Source organism: Scyliorhinus canicula, chromosome 9, assembly GCF_902713615.1.
Source record: "Scyliorhinus canicula chromosome 9, sScyCan1.1, whole genome shotgun sequence".
Classification (NCBI taxonomy): Eukaryota; Metazoa; Chordata; class Chondrichthyes; order Carcharhiniformes; family Scyliorhinidae; genus Scyliorhinus; species Scyliorhinus canicula.
In genome coordinates this window covers 75,469,744-75,494,997 of record NC_052154.1, presented here as the reverse complement: position 1 = coordinate 75,494,997, position 25,254 = coordinate 75,469,744, and the positions used below count along the sequence as shown (strand labels likewise).

Genomic DNA, 25,254 nt, shown 5'->3' with positions numbered 1-25,254 from the left:
CCCAGAGGAAATGTTATTTGGACCTTTCACTTGTGCAAGGAGTTTAAGGTGAAGTTGAAGGTGTGCCTTCTCTGCACTGCTTAGTGTCATGGTCACTACCAACTGTCCCACTGCAGACTGGGCTTGGTTTCAGAAAAACAGGCATCTCCCACGTGCTTTACCAGAGGGTTGGAAACAGAAAATGACCTTTCAAATGCCACAAACGTACCCATTAAATAATCGAAAACACAAAAAGAAGGAACGATTGTAATTTGAAAACCAGAGGTTTGGAGACTGGATGTTACTGACAAATTTCCTCTTTATTGAAGAGCTACACATGAATATTCCATCATCTGTAAAAGAGACTGGCCACGTTGAACAGACACCAGCAAGAAACAAATCAATAAATAAAGTAGAAAGGCCTCCGCCATGGCGGCCACCATTTTCCTACAAGCTGGTTCGCTGTCAGCATTTAAAGGTCACGAGTTATTCAGAATGAGACAGTGGGGTGCAACCTTGTTTTCAATCAAACTAGGAAATGACAAACAATATTGGTCATGAAAACTGTGGCTTTAATGTAAACACTACATTCGAGGTGTTTGCGTCACTAACATCCCACAGGAGAAAACACCATTCACTAAAAAGAAGAAATAGCAGCACAGACGTTCACCGAGAAAGAAAGGAAGCCTAACTTATATATTACACAGTATCATAGCAAATATTGTAAAATGGGGACATCTTTACTGCACCTACTTGGCCAGTGAGAGCTGTGCTTTTCTATACAAACCTGAAGGGTGAACAAGTTTAATTTTTTAAAATCCCAATACAATTAGAACTAAGAGAAGTCTAAACAGAGTTTCATCGTTACTGTACAGTTGCACTGTCTTGGGGGACAGTCAGGGGCCATGTGTGGGTTGAAAGATTCCAGGCCTAGTAAAGATGTTGCAAATGCAGGATGTCAGGCTAAAGAGTAACCAAAGCAGTGCTGAACCAGTATAATCCAAACATTAACTTGGCTTAACTAATCCGAGTGTTGTGCACAACCTCTCAGCAAAATTTCTTTAATCTTTAAAAAAGGGAAAAATAACCTTTTGAAGCTACAAAGCACAAGAAATGGAATTTTTTTTAATAATTTATTATTTTAGCTTCTACTTTTAAAGACTTGGCTAAAACCAGATCTACAGCATTCTACTGAAACACACAACCACCATTCAATTTTCAGAAGGTTGAATTGACCGTGTAGGAAGGCTGTGTCTCACAAAGGCCAAAGATCATGCTATCTGTACATAAGGGCACCAGGATAGTCCATTTTACAGTCTGCAGAAAGAGAGGCTGAGGGAACCTTCCCATCACACAAAACACACAAGAGATTCTTCATGCACACTCTGAGGGGAGGGAGGAAGAGAAATATTTATCAGGTCACCAACTTGTCTAAACCATTTTCACAAGCTCACCAAAGGGGGAGGTGGGGTGGAGAAGGGTAGTGGGGTGAAGGGAATGGCAGGGCAGGTTGGCACTGGTAAGGGCAGTCAAAGAAAATAAAACAAAAACAAAAAAAACTTTTCTGGCAAAAAATAGACCTTCAAGCTTTTAGTAAACGGAAGCCCCTCTCCTCCCTCGGTCAGAGTGGAAAGCTCCAAGGCTGTTGCTGTGCTTAACTCAGGGCCGTTCCATTCCACCATATGAAGAGGGAGGCTCAATGCAGCTGATATGGTGCTGTCCTGTGCGTCCTCAGGTTTCCTAACATATTAGTCAAAGAGCTGCCACGGAACTAAACACTGGAAACTCAGCCTTGTGCTTGGAACGTGAAGCGTCACACTGATTCCAGAGTATGGGCCATGTGTTAAAAACAGGCAGACATGGTACCAATAAAAGGGCTTGTCTGCCCAGGGATGGGTATTGGGGTGTGTGTGTGTTTTTGTTTTAAAAAGATTTTTGTAAAATTTTTCTCTTTAAAGCAGAATATCCAGTGAAGTACAGTGTTAACAGTGTACGAGTTTGTGATAAGGCTGCGGGTTTCAGGAGTCTAGTTCTGTTGGCAGCTTATGATAACTAAAAAGAATTATATACGTTATGCCTTTATTTACCAACTTGCATTCAATAATCATCACCAAATTTGCCTCTAGACAGTAGAGTCAGTATAAGCCGCAGCCTCGGAGATTGTTGGCAATGATGATGTCAGTGACGGCATCGAAGACCACCTGGATGTTGCCAGTATCCGTAGCGCAGGTCAAGTGGCAGTAGATCTCCTTATTGGGAGAGCGATTCTTGCTCTCAAATTGTGCTTGAACGTAGGCTGCACCATCCTCATAAGTGTTAGGGCCTAAAGGCAAAGATAGAATGGAACAAAAACAGCCTTAAGCACAAGGAATGGCACAACACACATACGCATCTAGATTTTACACAAAACCTTGTTGGGCAAGCCATCGGTAGACAGTGAATTCTGTCTAATTCCTATCTCCTTTGTTGGCATAATGCAGTAGTTGAATCACTATGGACACAGTACTTATGGTGTGATCTGATCAGAGCAATAACCAGTTTAAGCATGGCCTCCTCTGATTTACACTCTTTTGCTTTGACTCTCCTGTTCAGTGTTCCACTCCTTTGTTAATCACTGCTCTGCAATGGTTGGACATGTTGTGAGGCCACTGGATCTCTTTCCATAGAATCCTTACAGTGCAAAAGGTGGCCATTCGGCCCATTGAGTCTGCACCGACCCTCCAAAAGGCACCCTACCAGGCGCATTCCCCCCACCCTATTCCCATAAACCTTCCTAACCGGCACATCTTTGGACACGAAGGGCCAATTAGGCATGGCCAATCCACCTTTGGTGCATCTTTGGACTGTGGGAGGAAACCAACGCAGATACGGGAAGAACATGCAAACTTCATACAGTCATCGAAGGCCGGAATTGAACCTGGGTCCCTGGTGCTGTGTGGCAACAGTGCTAACTACTGTGCCACCATGCCGCCCAATGCTTTCAGCATTCTTAACTATTTCATGGAATATTTGTGGCAATCATTTTGTTCTCCCATGTGCACTACTTTATAATTATCAGTATAAAACTTAAATCTCACTTTCAGTGTGGCCTGATGGCAGAGTCCAGCTTCCAAAGAGGTGTTGCTTTGGGTACATTGAAACAAATCCTGGGTCCGATTGTTTTTACACCTATGTTGATCCAGGGAACCTCACTCGGTCATTAATGAGCTGAATTCTCCGGTCTCCCAGCCGTGTGATTCTCGGCGACGCACCGTTCACTGGTGGCAGGATTCTATCTTCCCACCACTTGTCAATGGGATTTCCCACTGAAGCCACCGGGAAACCTGCTGGCAGGGTTGCGCTGCCGGCAGGTACAGTGAATTCCAACGGCCGGAGAATTCCGGTCAATATCAACATTAGTTTTGATGTAAATCCATAATCATACTTGAACATCTGAAATAACTTTTCAGTGCTATTTAACATGGCGAGGCAGTAAATGACAAGGTTACACGGCAGCTTTAAGAGCTGTTCGATCAACCTATAGCTCTGATGTGATTTTTGGAATTGTTGACACATATGTAAATTAAGCTGGGAGATGGGTAGGGAAGCATTAATGTATGTTACAGAATTTGAAAGATGACTTTGAAATGCTGAATGTGCTACCCAGCAATGTCAGAGTTTTACATTAGGTTTAACAAAAGAACAGAACTCAGGAGCAGTCTGTGTGGCTGTATACTGAATTCCTGAACTGCCACATGTAAGAAATGGGAATGGAAAACATTTGCGCAGTTACGTCACTCAATAATTTGAAACTTCTGGAATCTGTTTTTGCAAAGGAGGTGTGGAGAGAGATGCAATGGTTTTTATCGAGCTTCATCACAAGCCACTCTGTCACGCAGGACTCTGTGCTCTAAGGGCTGTTCCTAGGACACAACCCAAGATAAACATCAACTGCGGCTGGAGGACCATCAACTCGATGAAAGACACTCTGTGGTTTGCCCGAAACATGTTGGTCTTATAATGAAAAGAGTTGCCCATGACTGAGTGTTGCAGACTAGCAAGGTCCAGGTCTACGTGCTAAGGGGCACACTACACCTTGAGGCAACCACTGCAGAGGCAGGAAAGGCCACTCTCTGTAAGTCCTCTCAGCCATTGTACATCAACGGGCTGGTAACTGTGCAGAACGTCTTGGGTGTGTGCCTGTTGTGTAATGTATATGTGAATATCAAGAGTACTGAAATTGTATTGAGGCACTTTAGAGCGGAATATGCAGTATGGAGAAAAGTTGAATTCTATTTCGGTTTGTAATTTTGAATTTGAAAAATTTGATTAGTATTTTGGAATGCATTTTTACAAATGAATACGGTATATTTCTGGAAAAGAAATTCACTCGATAAGTGGCAGCAGTGAGGCGGAGCTGTATTTGTATAATTGGAAACCATGGTAACAGTAAGGGGTGTTTGACTGTCTATAATAAAATATATCAACAGTTTTAAGAAATTGGTTTGTAGTGTCAAACTCTTATATTTCTGTGATTGGTGGATCAATGCTATTGTAATATCTCACTGTAATATCTGTAAATATTTAATTTAATTAACTTTTGCAATAAAGTCTGCCCAAACCCATGGTAGGAACTGAATCTTCACACAGTCTTTTACGTGTCATGTTCCAGATTAATTATCTGATGCTGTTCACAGTGAAAAAATATGGCACTGAATACGTGAACATCAAAGCATAAATTGAGCTTTGACCTTCAACTTGGTTTCAATATTTTTGGAACAAGTGATAAGTAAGAAATGAAATGAATGTTCTGTTCCTTTATTCAAACAGTACTTTACTCATGACAGGTCTGAATCGTAGCTTCGACTGACAGAATGCTAGTTAACTACTTGTATGCCATCTGGCAGAGCAGCAGTTGGTGCATTGGAGCCAACATGTGACACCAGTCAAGATGCTAGGATTGTAGCCACAATCAGCTACGATGTGGAGATGCCGGCGTTGGACTGGGGTGAGCACAGTAAGAAGTCTTACAACACCAGGTTAAAGTCCAACAGGTTTGTTTCAAACACGAGCTTTCGGAGCATGGCTCCTTCTTCAGGTGAATGGAAAGGCTTGTTCCAGAAATGTTTATATAGACACAGTCAGAGATGCCCCGGAATGCGAGCACCTGCAGGCAATCAAATCATCAAAGATGCAGAGAGAGAGGTAACTCCAGGTTAAAGAGGTGTGAATTGTCCCAAGCCAGTTCAGTCGGTAGGCCTCTGCAAGTCCAGGCTTGTTGGTGGGGGCCGAATGTAATGCGACATGAATCACTCAACCGGGATCTGGGATTCATGTCGCATTACATTCGGCCCCCACCAACAAGCCTGGACTTGCAGAGGCCTACCGACTGAACTGGCTTGGGACAATTCACACCTCTTTAACCTGGAGTTACCTCTCTCTCTGCATCTTTGATGATTTGATTGCCTGCAGGTGCTCGCATTCCGGGGCATCTCTGACTGTGTCTATATAAACATTTCTGGAACAAGCCTTTCCATTCACCTGAAGAAGGAGCCATGCTCCGAAAGCTCGTGTTTGAAACAAACCTGTTGGACTTTAACCTGGTGTTGTAAGACTTCTTACTACAATCAGCTACAACACTGCATTCCGAATTACAGCTGTGATGCCTTGCGGGGATGTCAATAGGGAAATGAAAGCTTCCTCTAGAGGGCTTATGGGTGTGGGGGATGTGGGACTGGGGTGGTGCGGAGGGCACGGAGGTGGTGACTTACTCGGGTCGCCCTGAGGAGGTCATACAGGTTCTTCCTGCACTCTGTCCGATCCTGGCAGTGGGGCCCATGGCGCTCACGGTCCCTGCCACCTGCGCCCAGGGTGTCCTGCCTCTCTTCCATGGCATCCAACAATGTCTCCAGATCTGCATCTGTGAATCTCAGGCCGCTCTTCGGGCTCTCATCATCTTGGCTGGAATGGGTGTGTATGGGAGTGGAGTGCTTATATGCGGCTGCAGCCTGTCAGGCTCTCCAGTACCAATGCTGACCCCGGCGAATCAGACGTTGGCAATCGTTGGAATTGCACTAGTTCCACGTGGCGCTGGTGCTAGCCCATTAACCTGTCCTGAATCACTCCGGGACCGGCACCGCTTTTGTCAACGTAGAACTCTCGCGATTCGGTCCCAGCGTCAGCACTTAGTCTCTCAAACTCAGAACCCTGGCCTGCGTGATTTAAACCAATTTATTTTCTAAGGTTCTCTCTGATAAGTGTTCCTTGTTCTCCTTTTGTATATCTACATGCTCACCTCCACCATCATTTGTAAAAATCAATGGAAGATATTCAGTTAATATGAACATGATATCTTCATAATTGTAGTCCCTCCTTCATCCGAGTAGTCCTACACTCTTAATTTTATTTTTCTTTGCCCACAAAATCCCATACCTGCAGGTACTGAAATCCATTCCCCTTGGGCAGCTCATACAATTGTTCCAACTCCTCCAGCCCCATGACTTTTCACCTGTAAACAAACCCCTGAAATACTCAATCCCCACCTGACTTCACCCCCGAATCCTCGCGTCCAGCTCCGGCACAAACGTATGATTGTTAATTCAATTCACTGGGTTTTTTTCAAATGATCTTTTAGTTCTTTTCATCGTCCTCTTCATACCCCTTTCTATGTTCCTCATGATGTTCTTTACATCGTTAGCCTTTATGCGTCCTTTTAAGCTTCAGAGTTTAAGTTTAAGCTTTTCAATTGTTGGCCACGGCCATGGGAGCACTCTGAGACAGAATGTAGGGAGGCACTGTAATGCAGTACTGAGGGAATGTTGCACTGCCAGTCTTAAAAATGAGATAAGACCATAAGACATAAGAGCTGAATTAGGCCACTCGGCCCATTGAGTCTGCTCCGCCATGTTAAGTAATGGTTGGGACATTCCAATTAGTTGTCTCACTTATGTTAAGTATCCAATAATTGACACTGATTATGTAAAGGGGCTTCAGGTGTCCTTTGTGTCAGGTGATGTGATGCTAGAGTTTTGTGTAGTGTCTGTTGAAGTAAATTAAAGGTGTTTGTGGAAAAGGAGCAGAATCTTTAACTCTTTGTACAACAGCAGCTAAACGTATAACACACCATTCAATCATGGCTGATATTTTCTCATCCCCATTCTCCTGCCTTCTCCCCATAAACCCTGATCCCCCTATTAATCAAGAACCTATCTATCTCTGTCTTAAAGACACTCAGTGATTTGGCCTCCACAGCCTTCTGCAGCAAAGAGTCCCACAGATTCATCACCCTATGGCCGAAGCAATTCCTCCTCATCTCTGTTTTAAAGGATCCCTTTAGTCTGAGATGGTGTCCTCTGATTCTAGTTTTTCCTACAAGTGGAAACATCCTCTCCACGCACACTCCCTCCAGGCCTCGCAGTATCCTGTAAGTTTCAATAAGACTCCTCCCTCATCCTTCTAAAATTCAACGAGTACAGACCCAGAGTCCTCAAACGTTCCTCATACGACAAGTTCTTCATTCCAGGGATCATTCTTGTGAACCTCCTCTGGACCCTTTCCAAGGCCAGCACATTCTTCCTTGAATATGGGGCCAAAAACTGCTCACAATACTCCAAATGGGGTCTGACCAGAGCCTTATACAGCACCAGAAGTACATCCCTGGTCTTGTATTCTAGCCCTCTTGACATGAATGCTAACATTGCATTTGCCTTCTTAACTGCTGGCTGAACCTGCACATTAACATGAAGAGACTCATGAACAAGGACTCCCAAGTCCCTTTGTGCCTCTGATTTCCTAAGCATTTCCCATTTAGAAAATAGTCTAAGCCTAAATTCCTCCTTCCAGAGTGCATAACCTCACACTTTTCCGCATTGTATTTCATTTGCCACTTCATTGCCCACTCTCCTAGCTTGTCCAAATCCTTCTGCAGCCCCCTTGCTTCCTCAATACTACCTGGCCCTCTACAAATCTTTGCACCATCTGCAAACTTAGCAACAGTGCCTTCAGTTCCTTCTTCCAGATCATTTATGTATATTGTGAAAAGTTGTGGTCCCAGCACCGACCCCTGAGGCACACCACCAGTCACCGGCTGCCATCCTGAAAAATACCCTTTAATCCCCACTCTCTGCCTTCTGCCAGTCAGCCAATCCTCTATCCATGCCAGGATCTTACCCTTAACACCATGGGCTTTTAACTTATTTAACAGTCTCCTATGCAGCACCTTGTCAAAGGCCTTCTGGAAACCTAAGTAAATCACGTCCACTGGTTCTCCTCTGTCTAACTTCCTTCTTACCTCCTCAAAAAACTCCAAGAGATTTGATAAACTAAGCGCATTCAGATGGACACAATGTCACAATTTTGAGCAGGGTCTCTTCCTGGTTTCCTGGCCAATACTGATCCCTCAATCAACATAGCAAAAAAAAAATCTGGTCACTCTCACACTGTTGTTTGTGAGAGCTTACTGTATGAAAATTGTTTGCCGCATTTGCTACATTAGAAAGGTGACTACACTTCAAAAATACTTCCCTGGTTGTAAAACGCTTTGGCACATCAATTAAGTTTTAATTTCTATTTATCCATAGAAATTTGATGCACCCTCTTTTGACCTATTTATCTTGAATTCTGTCCCTCTCACATTTCAAAATTTTGCATTCTGACCTATTTTATAACCAGTTAATTTATGTCAGATACCTTCTTACTCTGTGTTGCCTTTCTTCAGCCCACAATCCATTCCTTTCCCTCTTCCATTAACCTTTCCTATTCTGACATTGAAGTGAAGAATTTTGTAATCACTGTTTCACAATTATACCCCGATCCCATCAGCTATTTGTGCTTCTTCATTTGGCAAAACTAAATCAAGCAAAGCTTCTTTCTTTGTTGGACTAGAAATAATGATCGAGGCAGCAAACTAAAATGGGCGTACTACTTCCACCACATATGACCTTTATTCCAGTCTACCTTGGTGTGGTCAAACATAGAAACATGGAAAATAGAAGCAGGAGGAGGCCATTCAGCCCTTCGGGCCTGCTCTGCCATTCATTATGATCATGGCTGATCATCAAGTTCTGATTCCGCCTTCCCCCATATCCCTTGATATCTTTAGCCCCAGGAGCTATCTCTCTTGAAATTCCTTCTTGAAATTACATAACGTTTTAAAATCATCCAACATTATTGTTCTGTTGTCCTTAGATAAATTTCTCTGAAAGTTTTACCTATCACTACCTCTCTACTAATTGTGCATGACAGGTCATTATTCAGAATTCTACCATTTCCCTTCCTATTTCTTACCTTTATCCATATAGGGTGGGATTCTCCGGCCATGCTCGCCTGACGATCGGAAAGTCCCACCCAAGATCAATGAATCTTTACATGGTCCACGTCCCGCCCGTGGCGATCTTGCGGAGGGAGGGGCGGAAGAATCCAGCCCATAGTTTCTATATGCAACATGCTAGAATATCCATTTTTTCTAACGTTGTGATAGAAATATTTACTAACAAAGCCAACCCCCATTTTCTTCCCCATCTATCCTGCAAACATATATTCAGATAAAATCAGGCTTAGATGTAAGCATACACGAATATACATACCTCTAGATATACACAAATCTAGATAAACAAGATAGATACAGACACATCTATTTAGAGGTAGCACACACATACAGGTGTACACATAGACAGATTTTCATATATCCAGATATGTGCAAATGTACATATCCTCAGATACAAAGGCAGAGGGTGGTATTTACCCACCAATCCGCTGCATGTTTTACGGTGGAGGAGGTGGCCCGCCAGCAGGATCTACTGGTCCCACTGTGGTCAACGAGATTTCCCGTTAACTGCACCCCTCGTCGCCGGGAAACCTGTGTGCCGGCATGGGATCGGAATGTCCCGCTGGCATTAACAGCTGGTAAATCCCGTCCACTGTTACACACTGGTATGTGCATGTACAGACAGCAGACAGTATACATTCACCCATTTGCATGTGTCTACAAACATTTATTTTAAAAAAGTTTTATAAATTTAGAGTACCCAATTCATTTTTTCCAATTAAGGGACAATTTAACGTGGCCAATCCACCTAAACTGCACATCTTTGGATTGTGGGGGCGAAACCCACGCAAATACAGGGAGACCCAGAGCTGGGACTGAACCTGGGACCTCGGCACCGTGAGACAGCAGTGCTAACCACTGCGCCACCGTGCTGCCCTTTGTGCGCCTACAAACATACATATACAAAAAGCAGATACACAGAAATACAATCACAGAGACATGGAGATTCACAGATGCAAACAAAGCTTCACATACACATATAGACAAATGCAGTTCCATACATACAGATATGTACTGTGGTGTCACCAGGGGCTATGTGCTGGAAGGGCGGTACTTTTCTCATAATACTCTCCAGTTTCTTGACATAATTTCACTCCACCAAGATGGCCACAGCAAGTCAACCTGGAAGTCACATGGCAGACTGAGGAAAAACTCCATCAAGAATCAGTGTGGAACAAGGATCAGCTGTGTAGCCTTACACGACTATATAAGCAAAGCACTTGTCATGTGAGAGTACCTTTAGGAAATGGGTGTTTGTAAATGGGTGTGTATGTAAATATCTGTAGTGAGAGTACCTTTCAGAAATGGGTGTTTATTACTGCAGTGATGTCAGAGAGTGGGTGGAGCTGGGCTGTCTGTCAGCTTTTTAGTTTTGTTTTAGGCTGTTTGCTGCAGGGTGTGTTTTTGGGACGTTTTCAGAGCTGGATAGCTGCAGTCACAGCCAGAAGGTGTATTAGAGTCTCTCTCCATAATCTAAAGACTGTAAATCGATCTTGGTGATTTAAAACTAATAACAGTTGTGACTTTAACCTGATGTGCTTCTGGTAAAAGGTGTTTTAAGTCTTATCGATGTTAAAAGGAAAGCTTAAAGGATTACTTCGTGTTGTATTCTTTGGATTTGAATTTGAATTAATGGCTGCTAAGATTCTCACTGTATGTTTTAAAAAGGTTAACTTGAGTTCATAGAATAAACATTGTTTTGCTTTAAAAAGTACTTTTCCATTTCTGCTGTACCACACCTGTAGAGTGGGCCGTGTGCTCCCCATACCACAATCTATTAAAAGTTATGGGTCAGGTGAACTCCATGATACACTTTGGGGTTCTCTAAACCCTGGCCCATAAAGCACCGAGTCCTGTTAGGTGTGGAAGCCAATTTGGTGAAGATGAGAAAGGTGCCTTGGCAAGTGAAGAATTGTTTTGTGTTTTGCTGTTGACTTGGACTCTATGAAAACCCTGATTTGGATTCAAATTTGGCCTGTATGGAATCCGCTCTGGTAATCTGACCTTCTTTGTCCACATTATGACCTTGCTTCTGCTGTGTCCCCTTGAAGAACAGTTGCTGTTCTATACTATGTTGAGTTTTCCCTGGGAAATAGATTAGCCGTCCAGGTTTAAATAGGGATATATGGCGTGCAACATTAGGCTCAGAAGAGCTAGATGTTCATTTCCTTACTTTTTTGTTTTGCTGAGTATCTGAAGACCTTTAAATAACATTCCTTTTCCTTTGTTTCTGGATGACTGTGTGAGCAATTGAACTGAGTGAACTCCACCCTGCCTATCTCAATCTCCAGCCCCTTGTGACATCACGGTATTTATATATTGATGCACAGATACATAGCTTAAAACCAGGATATACTCAAAGTTACAGAAGCAACAGATAGACAATAAATGGTTATTAAATGACATATATATGTGCATTAATGCTACTGCAGATGTCTCAAAGGAGACTCTTGTTTACATTTTTTGACTTAATTGCAGACTGTACTTTGTTCCTGAACTAATATTGAAAGATTACAGGTGCAGTGTAATGAAAGGTTCATAAACCCAGCACAACCCAATTGAGATCATTGAAGTGTTTAAAGAGTGATATTCATAGAAAGTGGTTGATTTCAAACTGTAACAATACAAAATGATTGATGACCAATTGGCAACTTGATTACTATTCTTATTAAGTCAATGAGATGTAGAACAATCTACAACAACCTTCACCTGTTTTACAGTGCCGAATGGGGTTAATATTTATTCCCAGAGCCTTTAAAATATTATAGCAGCACAAATCTGCAAATGACCCTCCTCCCTCCCAGCATATTTTACAGCCATCAATGCTCCATCGTTCATGCATACACACACACACGCACACAGATCTGTGGTTAACAGGTCAGAGACTTCTAGTGACATGTACCCTGCAACCTTGAAATGGAAAGGTGTTAGTTAAGAGAGTAAATGATTGGACAAAGCCAAATGCACACACAAATATGCACAGAGAGGGAGTCGCTGCTGAGAAAGATGAGAGGAAGAAAAGTTTAATTCATTAAAACTCCTACCTGTGTACTCAGGGAAGCAGATTGTAAGAGCCGACTTCTTGATCTTCTCAGCAAACAAGTCTTTCTTGTTGAGGAAAAGAATAATGGAGGTGTCGATGAAGAACTTATTATTACAGATGGAATCAAACAGCATAAGAGACTCGTGCATGCGGTTCTGTAGCAAGGGAAAGGGAAAGAAGAAAGAGAAAGAAGGAGGATTCGTTAGCATCAGAAAGGGGAAACTGTATGAACGAGTGTAGTTAATAAACATGAGCCAAAAAGATATTAGATACAAGTAAGCTTTCAAATAAGTACAGACAGTCCAATGTTTAGATGGACAGACACAAACGGCAGTATACACACTCACTCACTCACACTCACTTACATTCCATCACCTAAAACTTTCAGCATTCGCTATTGATCATTCTCAAAACTCTTTTATCCGTTTAGCCCTTTGCTGATGACCTTTATAGGTTTAAGAGTAGAATTATTAAGCACAGGAGCTTTTGGGCTTGTTGATCCGTGTTGGCTCTCTGCAAGAGTAAATCAGTTAGTCCCGCTCCCCTGCCTTTTCCCCATAGCCTTGCAATTGTTTGCAATTCAGACAATTATCTAATTTCCTTTTGAAAGCTACAATTGAATCTGTTGCAGGTAATGCATTCCAGAGCCTAACCATCCTGGGCATAAAAACGTTTACCTGTCATCTTTAGTTCTTTTGCCATTCGCCTTATATCATGCCCTCTGGTTCCCGACCCTTCTGCCAATGGAAACAGTTTCTCCATATCTACTCTGTCCAGACTGCTCATGATTTGAAACACTTTTATCAAATTTCCCCTCAACCTTCCCTTGTCCAACAAGACAGTCCCAGCTTTTCTAATCTATCCATGTATCTAAAGTACCTCATCCCTGCAACCATTCTCATAAATCTCATCTTGAGCTATAAATTTGATCACACGCATGATGAGTCTATACAATTTACACAAATCTTCCCATGTTAAAATGTCACAGGACCCAAGTGGGCGCACGGCACAGGGTACGGAGAAAGAGGTCCACAACAACCATTACTAAGCTTGTTGCACATAATTGCAAATAATACATGAAGGGAGGAAGAGAATCATCAGTTGCAACAAAGTCAATGGATATTTGAATGGCTCGCTACATTTGCCACGGAAGAACCCACTGCGGCAAGAATGGAACATCCTGGCCCACAAAACTGAAACCCATCAACTCAAATTCTTTCACCTATGCCTCTGAAATGCTCACGAGGCCCTGCACTGAGATTGCTCAGGAGAGGCACTATGGCTACACAAGGCCACAAAGAAAGAAAGCAGGAAACTTTGAAGTCTAGAGGTCAGATGTATAGATGAGAGATTTGTACTATTTCATAAACTCATTGGCAAGCCCTCTTTCTATTTACTTTTCAGTGATGGTTACAAAGAGAATCGGAGATGACCTTGCAAAAACAGAAAAAGTGTTCACATTCTCTGGAATGTGAATCCACCCACTGGTATAAATGCTAAAATTGTTGTGAAAGTACAAACTAACGTTACAGGTGAAAACAATTTTACCAAATAAATACAGACCAATCACATTAACTTTTTAGTTCATCCATTCAAGAAGGTCTTGTCAATAACTCAGAGCTATAGTGCAGGCTGTATAAAGGTAGGTACCTTATTGAGTACACATATCATAGACATCACAAAACATAACTTGGATGTATTCTTTTCCCCTCAATTATCTAAGATATCCGACACATGAAAATCCAACACCAGACACATTCTCTTAAATAAATTATGGCGGGTATACAATTGAACTCAGTTTACAGTGTACATGTAGAGGGTTCCTATGTGATTCTCACATGTGCTACTACAAGCAAACAGTACTGCACAAGGCCATCCTGACTGGAGCACTCAAACACCTGTGGCAACAAGGCTACCGAGGGATTTCTAAATCAAACTGCTCAAGAAGTGATACAAGTAAGTCATCATCATAACTTTCCTACAAAGTCTGGCCCACTCCCGGGTTCATACATGCCAGAGACTGAGGAAAGAACTGTATTTGGCCACACAACTGCTCTTCTCCACCAGCTCTGGCATTTCCGATACCCCAAAGATCACCACCATTGGCTGACCTCTACCCCTATAATTTTGGACAAGTCCTATTTACCGCTTCCCAGTACCTTTCCAGCTTCTCACAGCCCCAGAATATGTGCGCATGGTTTGCCCGGCCCCCTGCCCGCATTTCTCACAGTCGTCAGCCACCCCACAAAATAAAACACTCATCCTTGTCCGAGTCATGTGCACTATGAATGTGTTGTTGCTGATGTTACTGTTCTTGTTTATATATATTTGTAATAAAATACATTTATTAAAAAAAAACTGTATTTGGAACATAGCACTAGGGAGCGAATTGACGTGCAAACAAGAACTGGAATGGGGGGGGGGGGGGGGGGGTGTCTGCATAATACACACTCAAAGTTGATCAAAAACATCTGAAAGGGGTAAAGATCAATGTGTAGATGCAGGAAAAATGCACTGAGTGAATGAGTTGTTCTGAGAATCCTTCTGTGTAATGCCAGCACTGATATTTTAAAAGTGAGTTGGGGGCATATTTGGAGTTGAAACCATGGCAGATTGTGTTGTGCTCCTGGACTCTGGCCTGAAATCCAGGTTGAATCCAGATGCTAAATCTACTTCTTTTTTCAGTATTTTCATTTTTTATTAATCAGTGTCAAGACAAAAGGCAGACCTAATTTGATCACAGGATCTACCTGGCAAATAGAGAAGACTGAGGAGCTGACATACAAGGGGAAAAGTTGGATGCGGATGCCTTTGCATTAACACACTGCAGCCCAGAATGTACAGTTACACTGCTAAGACGTTCATCACGTTCATTATCTATCACATGAAGACTTCACTCCTACACCCCATTCCACCTAAAAATGCGGAGCTGGTGACGGTTGGGGTAGTAGGGAACTCACAGGCTCTGATTAACTACAATCATATGACCCCCTGTCAGTTAGTCACAGACGTTATGCACAAAGGTTTGCTGTACAGACTGATTCAGGAATGTATTGAAGCCCAGGTCCTGTGGAAAAAAGACAACTAAATTAAATGTTAAGCTTGTGGAGTGAAAAGTAATGGAACCTACATTGCTCACTGTATATCCAAGTTACATGTTGGTAAATGATATTGCTATTGGAAACTAAACTAGAGAGAAGAGCAAATTATCCCAGTTTGGGGCAGTAATGATGGTCAGTCATTCATTGGAACTTGCATGTAAAGTGAAACATTAAAAGACATTCTGAAGAAAAATGAGGACCAAGACTTATTCCACTTTTCTGCTTTGACTCCTTAAATCTGAAAATTGGAGCAAGAAGTCTGAATGGATTCCTCACCTAAGAATCTAAGAATGAGTGAAAGAACGCACTCAGCATCATTAGGACAGACACAAAGAAGAGGCAAACACATACTAGGAAAGCGCTGGCACTTTATTGACATCTTACTAATAAATACATTAAGAACAGAAATAAATAATGACGTAATCTACCATATAAACAGACAGATACTTTGTTACAAAATGACTGATGTACAACCTCATTCACGTGTAATAAAGCACTAGGTTAGTCTGAGCCGTCACTCAAATTTGTATTACAGTTCCTAATCCTACACAGAAAGGTGACTAGAGATAGCCACTGAATGCTGACACATATGGTAGGAGTAAGGACTCCCTTAGGACTAGGTTTTGGTCAAAAGTTTACTTGTGTTCCACACGGTTCACTTACCTGAAGCACTCGCTCCTATTTGTGTTCTGGAACTGAGTAGACATCACTCAAGAAGTGGTTAATACTTTGGAAAGGAATACCAGTATAGTACAGAGCCAGTGTGCTGATTTTCAATGGCAAGAGAGCACAATTGGCCTTCAAAACCATCACAGCAATTGGCAGACCTGCAAGCGTGGTTCGAAGCTAGAAGGTAGCGTTGAAGACTCACACTAATACCGACAGTGCAACTGCAACATGCAAGCAGCAACAACCACCGGAACAACAGAATCTCTCCACAAAGGGAACAACAACCAAACATCACTGAATAAATTAGCATTCAAAATAGCAAGGGTGCCAGTAAACCACAAATTCTTGCATCCCAACTGCAGAAAGAGGACAGGTGTATTTCCCATAAACCATGGTTCTTTGCAGAGAAATCATTTGGGGATTTGCATTGATATTTGTTTTGATAGAGAGCCCAGTACAGGTCCCACCCGTTAGCACCAGACCCTATCGTTATTCCAGGATACAGAGTGGAAGTCGACCCCTAGAACAGGAATAATGCCTTACTGCCAAATTCCATTTGTAGTCAAAACCTACAACTCCTACAGGGTCCAATACCATACTAATCACTCCAAAGCCATCAATATCAGCTCTGTTTCCAGTAAATGAATGGCACCCAAGATTCCTGGGCGACAATGGCTGATACTTTTACCATGAACCAGTTCTGACATTACCTGGGTTTATGTATACTACCAATATAAATATAGTATTCAACAACACTGTATGTCTAGGTGTGCTCTGGTACCTACACCATTTCACCCCATGTCATATACATATTACTATTCACTTGCTATATACACTTTCTTTAAGTCCAGCAATTTGAGGTGATCAAATACTGTCACAACCAGGCTCCTATCATAAATTCTCCTGTGTAACAAGTTTCCCTGTATAGGCCTGTCTGTTAGCTCAACACTTCTGGTTCGTAATGAGAGGTGACACTCTCAGGAGTCAAGCCTGGTTGTTTATTCTCTTTTTTTTAAATAAAAAAAAATTAAAAATTCTTTTTATTTCCAATTAAGGGGCAATTTAGCGTGGCCAATCAATCTAGCCTGCACATCTTTGGGTTGTGGGGGTGAGACCCACTCAAAAACAGGGCGAATGTGCTAGCTCCACACAGATAGTGACCCGGGGCCGGGATTGAAACCGGGTCCTCAGTGCCGTGAGGCAGCAGTGCTAACCACTGCGCCACCGTGGTTGTTCATTCTCTAATGCTACCCTTGGTTATGTGTTGTCAGTTATTGCAGTGATTAACTCAATACCTCATACATTGTCAGAGAGAGTGAACTACTCAGGTCTCCATGATTGTAGAGAGATCAGGCACTATTCCATTCACTAGTCTGTCCTTCAATGAAAAGACTAAGAAACACTGTCTCAGCCTTGCCTTCCTCTATCTACTTGACTGGCATGATACGGTGTTGTCTATCACCTCTCCTGATGGGCAAATAAACACCCAGCTGGAATTATACAGCAGGCAAAGGAAACATCTGTAAATCTCAAGTGGAAGAGCTATGTTAAACAGCGAATATAAAACAGCGAATATACCAAAAGCTCTATGTCCATAAGTTTGTGGTGGGACCCTGCTAATTCTCACAGGGACAGAAGCGTGTCCCACTGTTCTCCGGAACAAAGAAGAAAGTCATTTCTGAATCTTTCTCCCTCAGCCAACCAGTAACCCAGGCAGGAGCCTTTGCACTATCATAAGTGATACAGCGGCACGTGGAATAATGCCAGAAATAAGGAGACTTGCTCTGCGACTGAGGGAGGGAAACTGTGCAATACTCAACATAACAGCAAACCTCCCAAACACAATATTAAAGATCAGCATCCAATAAACAACCAATCACTAAATTCTACTTAATTTTAATGCCACCTGTATTTTATTGTAATACATTATTTCAGCTTTTAATAACATTGTCGTATTTAGTATATATTTTGATTTATGATAAATACTTTTAATGTTTGTGGATCTCTACTTCACGCACACACAAGCTCCGTTTTCAAGAAATTACAATTGTGAATTATTTGAAAGGACTATTATTTAATATTTTGAATATTTTCCAGTTTGATTTGCTATCAAGAAAAACTGCATGTTTTGCCATCGAACTAGCGACATGATGCGCCAATTGGCCTCCTGTATGATTGCAATCAAAGTTTTGGAAATGAGCCTCAGTACCGCTGATTGACCAACAATGTGGATATAACAAACATCAACTGTTAATAGGTTCCAACATCAGTGGGTGCACAATCACGATGCCCTATGCTGCTCTCCAATCATTATTTCTTGATGTACCACTGTCAATGTACTCTGTTGATTATTCTTTTGTCTACTATGTAAGTACTGTGTACGTTCCCTTGGCCGCAGAAAAATACTTTCCACTGTACTTTGGTTCATGTGATAATAAATATCAATCAATCAGTCTGAAGAGGACAAACCCATGGTCAGTCTTCACATAGTGTCTTAATACTTATTTGCTCTGCCCACAACTACCACATGTCAATAAGGAGCACGGGAAGCTAAGGTACCTCGGGCTAACAGACACCTGACCAGACAACATGTGCCCACACGGACCAAATATGAGCCCACATAGACCAGACAACCTGGACCTACACTGACCAGAGAACATGAGCCCACACTGAACAGACAACACGGGCGCACATGGACCAGACAACATGGGTCTAGTCATGGATATAGACACAACCCCGAGCTCATCGCTCTTAACACAAGGCCAACAATCCTTATGCAAACTCTTCCCAAGTAAATCACATTTTGAATTTCAGTAACTACACCAAGAAAAACCTAAAAGACAACTACTTCTCCATCAAACTGAAATGCAACTGAAGAGTATAAACTCTTAAACTGAAGAGGGGCGGGTTTAGCTCACTAGGCTAAATTGCTGGCTTTTAAATCAGACCAAGCAGGCCAGCAGCATGGTTCGATTCCCGTACCAGCCTCCCCAGACAGGCGCCGGAATGTGGCGACTAGGGGCTTTTCACAGTAACTTCATTGAAGCCTACTCGTGACAATAAGCAATTTTCATTTTCATTTCAAACTTTAAGTTGTGAAATATAATTTTAATAAAAGATGAACTTTTCAGATAAAGGGATCCCAAGGGTAAATTTAGTCAAACTGAAACATCATGAAGAAAAGGGAGAGGGAGAGTGCAGGACTGACCAATATCAACTGCAAAGTGAAATGCACATGCATGCGCAGTGTGTGATTCGTATCAGTACGTATTCTGAGTGTTAGAGCTGGGTTTGTGTGCATGCATGACTAACAATGTGAATGGTTGTGAATGAGTGAATGGTTCAGTGCCATTAAGGGTGGAGTTATGCTGAATTTGATGCAAACTTCAATCAACACTTACTGATGGCCTACTCCTGCTCCTAGTTCTTATGTTCTTATAGCAGTTGAGGCTCCTTCATTACATGTTTTTAAGGTAAAGATAGATAGTTTTTTGAAGAATAAAGGGATTAAGGGTTATGGTGTTTGGGCCGGAAAGTGGAGCTGAGTCCACAAAAGATCAGCCATGATCTAATTGAATGGCGGAGCAGGCTCGAGGGGCCAGATGGCCTACTCCTGCTCCTAGTTCTTATGTTCTTATAACATGAGATGGCCTCCTGGAGGGGACTCTCACTTCTTGATTGTACTACTGTCAGTAATCTCCTGAGTTATACTGCCGCTTACACATTGAGGCCCGCTTAAAAATATTCAATGCAAAAGTGACATTACAACTGCATTCCAAAGACCATGATGTGCGCATTGGAGTATGTGTGTACGTCCATCTGCCTGGCCCATATGTGTACACAAGTGAAGATAAAATCTGTCCAATTCTGCTCTGTGACCAAGCAACAGCTGCACAACAGGCTGTATTGTTTTTATCTAATGTAAAAACAACGGCAGAATTGTCTCCAAAAATGCCACCTTTACAGTGCCTGACTGACTCTAGTACAGTCCGCACCCTCGCAGGTTGTTAGCAATAATCACATCGGTTACTGCATCAAAAACAAACTGGATGTTATTGGTATCAGTGGCACAGGTGATGTGTGTGTAGATCTCCTTGTTCGCTGACTTGTTCTTGGTCTCATATTGGGACTGAATGTAAGAAACAGCTTCAGCAAACATGTTGGGGCCTAAAAGAGAGAGACAAACACAGAAAAAAGATAGCATCAGCAATATTTGAGGTTGTTCTCCTTCCTCTGAGCAATACCTCATCTAGTGACAGACACCGGCCCTTTCAGATCAAACATTTTAAAACCGTGAGTAACAGGGCCAAAGCATTCAGTGATCTCTCAGTTTCTGTTCTGCTTCTTTGTAAAATTATCCCCAAGAAGCTTCCAAAAGCCTTTGCCGGGATACTACAAACACCCTGCCTGGTAATAAACTCATGGGGTTTAATTTCTGCAGAGTGTGGGGTTTACCCGATTTCCCGCTGTTGACTCTGGGAGGGAAATCCTGCAGGAATGGCACAGACGGGGATTGAAATCGTTTCTCCATGGGCTCTGCCACACCTCTGTCAGTTCATGGTACGAGATTGGGAGATTGCTGCAATCCTAGTTAAATGGTTAAAAATATGAAACTGGCTGAGAACAGGATCCTAGTGTGATGGTAAGCTACCAAAAATCATTGTTTAGAGTGACACATGAAAGTTGTCTACTTCAGCAATGTACCAGAAGCCTACAGTAACAGTAAAATGCAACCAAGCTAGGACACTGGCTGCAACTGAAGGACTAAATCCCATTAAAACAAAAATCTGGAACCTACGTTATAAATGACACTGATTATGTTTCTGTGGAGCACCTTGGAATGTTTTTCCATGTGAAAGGTACTAGCTGAATGCACTCTTATCACTAAAATCATGCTTCATTTTTTTGTAGGGGCAATGTTAGGGATGATGTCAAGAGTTGAACTGTCAATATAAGCAGCAATGCAAGGTGTTCTCCTAATAAAAAAGGGTGGAGGCTGAGCTTAAAAAACATATTTTAGAGGTAAAATTTGGGGCACAATTTACTGGTCATGTCGCGTCCCAGCCAGTAGATCCCAGGTGAAGCCTCCTACCGGCTTCCCGACTGCCATGTCGCCTTGTGGGGTCTACCCAAGTCTCTCGAAGAACCCGACCAAGCCCCACTCATGTAAGTAGGCCTTAAACCTAAGGGTGGGTTGATGCAGGGCAGTTAAGAAGGGGCCTCTGGGAGATTGGGTGGGTCCTGGAGAGGGGCTCCGCTGGGACCCATTTGAGGGGTGTCCTCACTTGGGGGTGTGTGGGGTAATGCTCATTTTGTGTGTGTGTGGGGGGTGATGCTCATGGGTGAGGGGCGACAAGGACCCATAAACTCAGCTCCCCAGTGATGAAAAAAATTTGAAGTGTGGGCTAAATCGGTGAGAGCTCCTCAGGGCACAAAAAAGTGACTAAGGGCGCGATCTTCCCGAAAGGGAACAAATTCCCCTAGCGAGCACGTTTAGCCGCGTGTTTCCCGGCACTTGCAGTGCCGAGAAATAAATGACCATTCAACGTGACTTGAATTGAATAAGGGGCCAGAATGGGAAATGTGCGGCTGAGGCCGTATATAGCCCTGTTTTTTTTACAATAGGGTGCTCCACTCGCTGGAACTCCCCTTTGTAGCAAGAGATTTGGACATCCCGATCTCCGAGGCCCCAAAAGCAATCCCCCCCCACCCCGCCTCCCCTGTTCCAGGACCCTGAGGAGGTATTTCATTCCATTCGACTCTATCGAAGGCCCTGTGTCACTGCATGTGAAGTAGGCCCACAACCGATGAGTGAGGGTCCAGACAGGCTGTAGGGTGCGGGACATCAGAGTCCTCGGCTCGTATGAAGAACAGGCCCTGGAGGATATGGAAGTGGCCGAAAACAGATTGGTCACCAATATGGAGGTCGACGCACGTCGCAGAGGCAAGGATCCTCCGGCCACCACCCATATGACCTTTCAAATGCGTGTTGTTAATGCCATGCAGACTGACCTATCCCTCCCATTGACCATGTGTTCATTCTCCCATCGGACCTCCAGCCCATCAGGGGTGGTCCCCACCCCCCACCTCCCATGAGAACACCTCTTGGGAGAGCTCAGAGGATGCCACCATAATAGTCGCGGCACAGCTGCCATCCCCACTCTCCACCAGCACAGAGACACTCATATCTGTGGGCAATGGTAGTGGTCATACTTCTGGGGCACAATGTGGTAAGTAGCACACAGTTTCTGATGCACATCAGGTGGAGGCAGGAATAGCCAGGTGCGATAGCAGTCGGAGATCTGCTGGATTGCAGGACCCAGCTGGGGCCCAGCACCTCAAGCCTTTGTCGCGCTGCCGCCACCACCTTCTTCACCGTCTAGCCGGCTGGCATGCTAGCAGCACCACTAGGCAAGTGTCCAAAATATCGTCTATACTGTAAAATGCCTGTAAGGAATTGGGAGAGGGGGAGAGACCGATAACCAATGGTATCTTCCACCCCGGGGCTCTCCAGACCGCCCAACATTGCTGCCCATCCGCCCTGCCCCACCATTGGCACACCCTGCCACGGAGCCCCGGCTGTAGCGGGGTCCCCTGCTCACCGGACTCCACACCCTGTACTCCAGACACCCGCATGTAACGTTACCTGGACTGGGCGCAGTGCCTCTACCCGGTGCACTCACCCACCCTCCAGCTGTGGTAATATCCCCGGTGCTGGGGCCAAGCCCCTATGTCGTCGGATGTTGGACACTGCGTCTATGATGTTGTTTCCTGCAGTGTTCAAGCACAGTGTCCAGGCATCACAGTATGATTGGGACGCTAGGAAATAACCCCCTATATACTACATGGCATGTCTACCCACGGGGATCCATTTGGGAATTGTGAGGTGCTCACTTAACTACACTTGCCAATTCCCAATTAGCAATAGCCTTAAGCCACGCAGCCAGGGGTCTCTGCGGTCAGTGGGAGTCGTGGGTGGTCAGTGGGACAGACAGGGACTAAGATTGCCCCCGGAACAGGTATACACACCCAGGGGTTGGCATGGCGGACCCGCAGGCGATTACAGCCCCCCAGCCGAGACAATAGGCGACCAACCCCCTTGCTCTGTGACCCCCACCGCTCACGGTGGCCCACCCTGACCAAGGCTTTCCCCCGGGTTCTTCCCCCACCCCTTCAAACCCACTGCCCCCGGAGTCTTTGCCTGTGAGCAAAGATGGCTACACATAAAATCATAGAATTTACAGTGCAGAAGGTGGCCATTCGGCCCATTGAGTATGCACCGGCCCTTGGAAAGAATACCCTACATAAGACCACACCTCCACCCTATCCCCGTAACCCCTCCTAACCTTTTTTGGATACTAAGGACAAGTTAGCATGGCCAATCCACCTAATCTGCACATCTTTGGGTTGTGGGAGGAAACTGGAGCACCCGGAAGAAACCCAAGTAGACACAGGGAGAATGTGCAGACTCCACACAGACAGTAACCCAAGCCAGGAATCGACCCTGCAGCTGTGAAGCAACATTGCTAACCACTGTGCTACCGTGCCGCCAACTCGGGTCCCCGCAGTAGCCCCTCCACCAGTTTCACATTTTAATTGTATGGAGATTGGCCTTAAGTGGTGAATATTAGTTTCTTGCCACGCTAAGCGAAATCCGGATTTTGCCAAGGGGAGCGGGCTGGTTAGATCATGCACGGATCGGCACCGGGCACTCTTCGCGTTTTTGGCCTCTCCCACTATTTAACAGCCTCATCACGCTCTCGCTTAAGTGCAATGCGACCACTAAATAGCTCCCGTAGTTATGGTTGTAATGTAGAGAAACACAGCTATCAAACTACACAAAGAAAGCTCCAACAGCTAAATTAATGGCTAGATGATCAGTTCTTTATCATGTAGATTGAAAGACAAATATTAGCCACCACACCTAAAAAGCTCTTCTTTGGGCATGTTTGAGATATTTCACTACCTCCTGATGGGGCTTGGGTTTGACATCACACCTGAAAGTTGACAGTGCAGTGCCCCAACATCCTCTGAAGTGTCCCTCATCATGGAGAAGATGGTTCAAGTTTTCCTTCAAAATGTAACTTTTTATGTTTAACTAAATCTCCAATCTGCTTAAAAACTTGCCCACCTTATCTTGAATGCTGCTTACACTTTCTAACACTTCCAACTGAATTCCCACTAAATTATCAAGAGGAATTGGGAATTACTTGTATCATAACTAGCATCATTTTCTCCTACTACTTGAAGGGGAGTGAGTGAGAAGAGGGCAAAATCTATTTTGCGTTCTGTTGATGGACCCATGTCCTGTCATTTCCTAGAATATTAAAACGTCTCCTCACTTTCCTCGCTCATAAATAAACCACATTCTTGTTGTATTTCCAGACACAAGTGCCTTGAAATTAACCCTCTTGAACATCGAGAGTACAAAGCCTCAATATGTTAACTTTCAAAGAATGCATGTTCAAGCCATAGAATTTCGAAAGTAATGACCAAATGAATCCAATTGCCAGGCTTGTGTGCTCCCTTCCCATTCACCCCAATACATGCGGAGGTAACCTAGTTACCTGTGTACTCAGGGAAGCAGATCTTTAATGGAGATTTCTTAATTTTATCCTCAAATATGTCCTTCTTGTTGAGAAAGAGGATGATGGAAGTATCTGTAAACCATTTGTTGTTACAGATACTGTCGAATAACTTCAACGACTCATGCATGCGATTCTGAAACAAAGAATGCCCTTTGTTATGGCATGCACTTAGCATCAAACCATAGCAATTCTATCTTGACAGCTCAGATCTAACTTTACCATTTTTATATTAAATCCAGGGTTAATTACAAAAGGTCAACACTACCAACATTTTTCACATAATGTTACAAGTTCATCTACTTAAAACAAATCATTTTATTTTACGGTATAAATCATGCACCATGCATGTATTTGGAACTAGAGCTGAAGACTTGCTGCCTTTTTCTATTTCTAGGCTCAGAATCCATGCAACCACAGCAGTGGAAAACATTAACTGGATACATTAACCAAGGATGTCAAGAGATCCTTGAATTAATCCGGACTTGAAAACAGACGGTGATTGACCTCTTCCTGACCTTTGAGTCTTTGCCATGATCGTTTTGTTTTTAGTAGCTGCAATGGCTTAAAAGA

General features: G+C 43.4%; 1 protein-coding gene across 2 annotated transcripts in view; it reads right to left on the bottom strand.

Moving 5' to 3' along the window:
• Positions 1-280: 280 nt before the first annotated feature.
• gnao1b (guanine nucleotide binding protein (G protein), alpha activating activity polypeptide O, b) overlaps positions 281-25,254 on the bottom strand; it is a 283,425-nt gene continuing 258,451 nt past the window's right edge. The window contains exons 7-8 of one of the 2 annotated variants that reach the window (XM_038806935.1): positions 12,328-12,481; positions 281-2,302 (exon numbers count right to left, since the gene is read on the bottom strand). In XM_038806935.1, coding sequence (XP_038662863.1) covers positions 2,115-2,302; positions 12,328-12,481 — 342 coding nt within the window. In that variant the 3' untranslated portion in view covers positions 281-2,114. Of the gene's footprint in view, positions 2,303-12,327; positions 12,482-15,775; positions 20,264-24,663; positions 24,818-25,254 lie in introns of those variants that run through there. The other variant, XM_038806936.1, reaches the window with a different exon arrangement.